This window comes from Oncorhynchus clarkii, chromosome 5 (assembly GCF_045791955.1).
Source record: "Oncorhynchus clarkii lewisi isolate Uvic-CL-2024 chromosome 5, UVic_Ocla_1.0, whole genome shotgun sequence".
In the NCBI taxonomy this organism is placed as follows: domain Eukaryota; kingdom Metazoa; phylum Chordata; class Actinopteri; order Salmoniformes; family Salmonidae; genus Oncorhynchus; species Oncorhynchus clarkii.
The window spans coordinates 4,810,133-4,815,132 of record NC_092151.1 but is presented as its reverse complement, the minus strand read 5'-3'; the positions used below and the strand labels follow the sequence as shown (position 1 = coordinate 4,815,132).

General features: G+C 41.6%; 1 protein-coding gene across 1 annotated transcript in view; it reads left to right on the top strand.

Moving 5' to 3' along the window:
* Nucleotides 1–5,000, top strand: part of LOC139409828 (methyl-CpG-binding domain protein 2-like) — a 157,666-nt gene that overhangs the window by 42,927 nt on the left and 109,739 nt on the right. The window contains exon 3 of the mRNA XM_071155215.1: nt 3,801–3,938. Within this exon, the coding sequence (XP_071011316.1) occupies nt 3,801–3,938 (138 nt within the window). The remainder of the gene's footprint in view (nt 1–3,800; nt 3,939–5,000) is intronic.

Below are 5,000 nucleotides of genomic sequence, written 5' to 3'. Positions count from 1 at the left end.
GTGTTGATAGTTTCTGTAGAAACGGTCACTGACTATAGTGTTGATAGTTTCTATAGAAACGGTCACTGACTATAGTGTTGATAGTTTCTATAGAAACGGTCACTGACTATAGTGTTGATAGTTTCTGTAGAAACGGTCACTGACTTCAGTGTTGATAGTTTCTGTAGAAACGGTCACTGACTTCAGTGTTGATAGTTTCTGTAGAAACGGTCACTGACTAGTGTTGATAGTTTCTATAGAAACGGTCACTGACTAGTGTTGATAGTTTCTGTAGAAACGGTCACTGACTATAGTGTTGATAGTTTCTGTAGAAACGGTCACTGACTATAGTGTTGATAGTTTCTGTAGAAACGGTCACTGACTATAGTGTTGATAGTTTCTGTAGAAACGGTCACTGACTATAGTGTTGATAGTTTCTATAGAAACGGTCACTGACCTTAGTGTTGATAGTTTCTATAGAAACGGTCACTGACTATAGTGTTGATAGTTTCTATAGAAACCGTCACTGACTATAGTGTTGATAGTTTCTATAGAAACGGTCACTGACTATAGTGTTGATTAGTTTCTATAGAAACGGTCACTGACTATAGTGTTGATAGTTTCTATAGAAACGGTCACTGACTATAGTGTTGATTAGTTTCTATAGAAACGGTCACTGACCTTAGTGTTGATAGTTTCTGTAGAAACGGTCACTGACTATAGTGTTGATAGTTTCTATAGAAACGGTCACTGACTATAGTGTTGATTAGTTTCTATAGAAACGGTCACTGACTACAGTGTTGATAGTTTCTATAGAAACGGTCACTGACCTTAGTGTTGATAGTTTCTATAGAAACCGTCACTGACTATAGTGTTGATAGTTTCTATAGAAACCGTCACTGACTATAGTGTTGATTAGTTTCTATAGAAACGGTCACTGACTACAGTGTTGATAGTTTCTGTAGAAACGGTCACTGACCTTAGTGTTGATAGTTTCTATAGAAACCGTCACTGACTATAGTGTTGATAGTTTCTATAGAAACGGTCACTGACTATAGTGTTGATTAGTTTCTATAGAAACGGTCACTGACCTTAGTGTTGATTAGTTTCTATAGAAACGGTCACTGACTATAGTGTTGATAGTTTCTGTAGAAACCGTCACTGACTATAGTGTTGATAGTTTCTGTAGAAACGGTCACTGACCTTAGTGTTGATAGTTTCTGTAGAAACCGTCACTGACTATAGTGTTGATAGTTTCTATAGAAACGGTCACTGACTATAGTGTTGATTAGTTTCTATAGAAACGGTCACTGACTACAGTGTTGATAGTTTCTGTAGAAACGGTCACTGACCTTAGTGTTGATAGTTTCTGTAGAAACGGTCACTGACCTTAGTGTTGATAGTTTCTATAGAAACCGTCACTGACTATAGTGTTGATAGTTTCTATAGAAACGGTCACTGACTATAGTGTTGATAGTTTCTGTAGAAACGGTCACTGACTATAGTGTTGATAGTTTCTGTAGAAACGGTCACTGACTATAGTGTTGATAGTTTCTATAGAAACGGTCACTGACCTTAGTGTTGATAGTTTCTATAGAAACGGTCACTGACTATAGTGTTGATAGTTTCTATAGAAACCGTCACTGACTATAGTGTTGATAGTTTCTATAGAAACGGTCACTGACTATAGTGTTGATTAGTTTCTATAGAAACGGTCACTGACTATAGTGTTGATAGTTTCTATAGAAACGGTCACTGACTATAGTGTTGATTAGTTTCTATAGAAACGGTCACTGACCTTAGTGTTGATAGTTTCTGTAGAAACCGTCACTGACTATAGTGTTGATAGTTTCTATAGAAACGGTCACTGACTATAGTGTTGATAGTTTCTGTAGAAACGGTCACTGACCTTAGTGTTGATAGTTTCTATAGAAACGGTCACTGACTATAGTGTTGATAGTTTCTGTAGAAACGGTCACTGACCTTAGTGTTGATAGTTTCTATAGAAACGGTCACTGACCTTAGTGTTGATTAGTTTCTATAGAAACGGTCACTGACTACAGTGTTGATAGTTTCTATAGAAACGGTCACTGACCTTAGTGTTGATAGTTTCTATAGAAACCGTCACTGACCTTAGTGTTGATAGTTTCTATAGAAACGGTCACTGACCTTAGTGTTGATAGTTTCTATAGAAACCGTCACTGACTATAGTGTTGATAGTTTCTATAGAAACGGTCACTGACCTTAGTGTTGATAGTTTCTGTAGAAACGGTCACTGACCTTAGTGTTGATAGTTTCTATAGAAACCGTCACTGACTATAGTGTTGATAGTTTCTGTAGAAACGGTCACTGACCTTAGTGTTGATAGTTTCTGTAGAAACGGTCACTGACTACAGTGTTGATAGTTTCTATAGAAACGGTCACTGACTACAGTGTTGATAGTTTCTATAGAAACCGTCACTGACTATAGTGTTGATAGTTTCTGTAGAAACGGTCACTGACTACAGTGTTGATAGTTTCTATAGAAACCGTCACTGATTATAGTGTTGATAGTTTCTGTAGAAACGGTCACTGACCTTAGTGTTGATAGTTTCTGATTCAGCAGTTTTGCAAGGCGTTTTCTGTTTACTTATGCTTTTGTTTATGACACTTCTGATTGGCTCAGTCGTTTCTTGCCACACAGTGATCACTGTAATAAAGGTCATTAGGAACCTGATCAAACCAGTGTAACGTTATGCCCTGTGCTGGCAAGAGGTAGACTAAATCACGGCTTACCTTCTTGGTGTGGGTACTGCAGTTCAGACAATGGTTTTCCTACACAAGACGAGATCTCATTCGCGGGGCATGAGATGAGGGGCACTGGCTGTGGGAGTGGCTGTGGCAGTGGCTGTGGGAGTTCTACTGAATGTGTTCAGCTGTAAAAAGAGGAGCGCACGAGAAAAAGAGGAGCGCACGAGAAAAAGAGGAGCGCACAAGAAAAAGAGGAGCGCACGAGAAAAAGAGGAGCGCACGAGAAAAAGAAGAGCCCAAAGCAGGGGGATGAGGGGCGGTGGAAGGGTGGCAAACTATTAAAAGGAGAGTTCGGCTACCCAGACTATTTGCATTGTGTGCCTCCCCCCAACCCCTCTTTTACGCTGCTGCTACTCTCTGTTTCGCTTAAATGCATAGTCACTTTAACTATACTTTCATGTACATACTACCTCAATTGGCCTGACCAACCAGTGCTCCTGCACATTGGCTAACCGGGCTATCTGCACTCACTACTTACTGTATATAGCCTCTACTCTATATAGCCTCTCTACTGTATATAGTCTCTACTCTATATAGCCTCTCTACTGTATATAGCCTCTACTGTATATAGCCTCTCTACTGTATATGGCCTCACTACTTTTATAGCCTCTACTGTATATAGCCTCTCTACTGTATATAGCCTCTCTACTGTATATAGCCTCTCTACTGTTATAGCCTCTCTAATGTATATAGCCTCTACTTTATATAGCCTCTCTACTGTATAGAGCCTCTCTACTGTTATAGCCTCTCTACTGTATATAGCCTTTCTACTGTTATAGCCTCTCTACTGTATATAGCCTCTCTATTGTATATAGCCTCTCTACTGTCTATAGCCTCTCTACTGTATAAAGTCTCTACTTTTATAGCCTCTCTACTGTATATAGCCTCTCTACTGTATATAGCCTCTCTACTGTATATAGCCTCTCTACTGTATATAGCCTCTACTGTATATAGCCTCTACTGTATATTGCCTCTCTACTGTATATAGCCTCTCTCCTGTCGTTTTATTGAGTCACTCTTCTCCTTTTAAGGGTAAACCAGACCTGAACACAGGACTTCCTATCAGACAGACAGCCTCCATCTTTAAGCAGCCCGTCACCAAAGTGGTGAACCACCCCAGCAACAAGGTGAAGACAGACCTGCAGAGAGCCACAGAGCAGCCCAGACAGGTGAGACACGCAAGCACGCACACTGACTCACACACACACACACACACACACACACGTGCACACACACACACACACACACACACTGACTCTCTCACACACACACACATACACACACACACACACACACACACACACACACGCTGAGTAACTCAATGTCTGACTGGTACTTTATTGCCCAGATGGAGGGGTTGATCATGAGATGCATCCAAAAAAGGTGAAAGGTCACTGGCTATCATTGGCGAGAGTAGCTGCTGACTGCGCCAACCCATTGAGAGATTTTAACAGTAATCTAATCTCTCTTTTTTTAGTTTTTTACGGTAAATTCCTGACTTACAAATGAAGACTCTAGTTGTGAGTTTTTGAACTGGTGTACAGGCTGCTTCAGTCTCCTGACACCAGCATCACAGCCTCTCATTGTCTAGTGGCTACTACGTAGGCTAGCCACGACGTCATACTAGTTACACAGTAGAGCAAAGCCCGCTAAACCTATTATGTAAATCCTGTAACCGAACCAGGGTGTCATGTCTGGCGCCGACCACTAGAGGCTGCTAATGGACCACAGATGTAGAGCTGTAGCTGCTTACTGTGTTACAGCAGCACCACACTGAGACTGGGACTGTAGGAGTCGTTATAGAGCCAGTCATAGCCGCTATAGAGCCAGTCATAGCCGCTATAGAGCCAGTCATAGCCGCTATAGAGCCAGTCATAGCCGCTATAGAGCCAGTCATAGCCGCTATAGAGGCAGTCTACTCTGAGTAACATAAATTACCGACCAGTAGGCCCAGTCTACCCTGAGTAACATAAATTACAGACCAGTAGGCCCAGTCTACCCTGAGTAACATAAATTACAGACCAGTAGGCCCAGTCTACCCTGAGTAGCAGAGATGACAGACCGGTAGGTCCAGTCTACCCTGAGTAGCAGAGATGACAGACCGGTAGGTCCAGTCTACCCTGAGTAGCAGAGATGACAGACCAGTAGGCCCAGTCTACCCTGAGTAACATAAATTACAGACCAGTAGGCCCAGTCTACCCTGAGTAGCAGAGATGACAGACCGGTAGGCC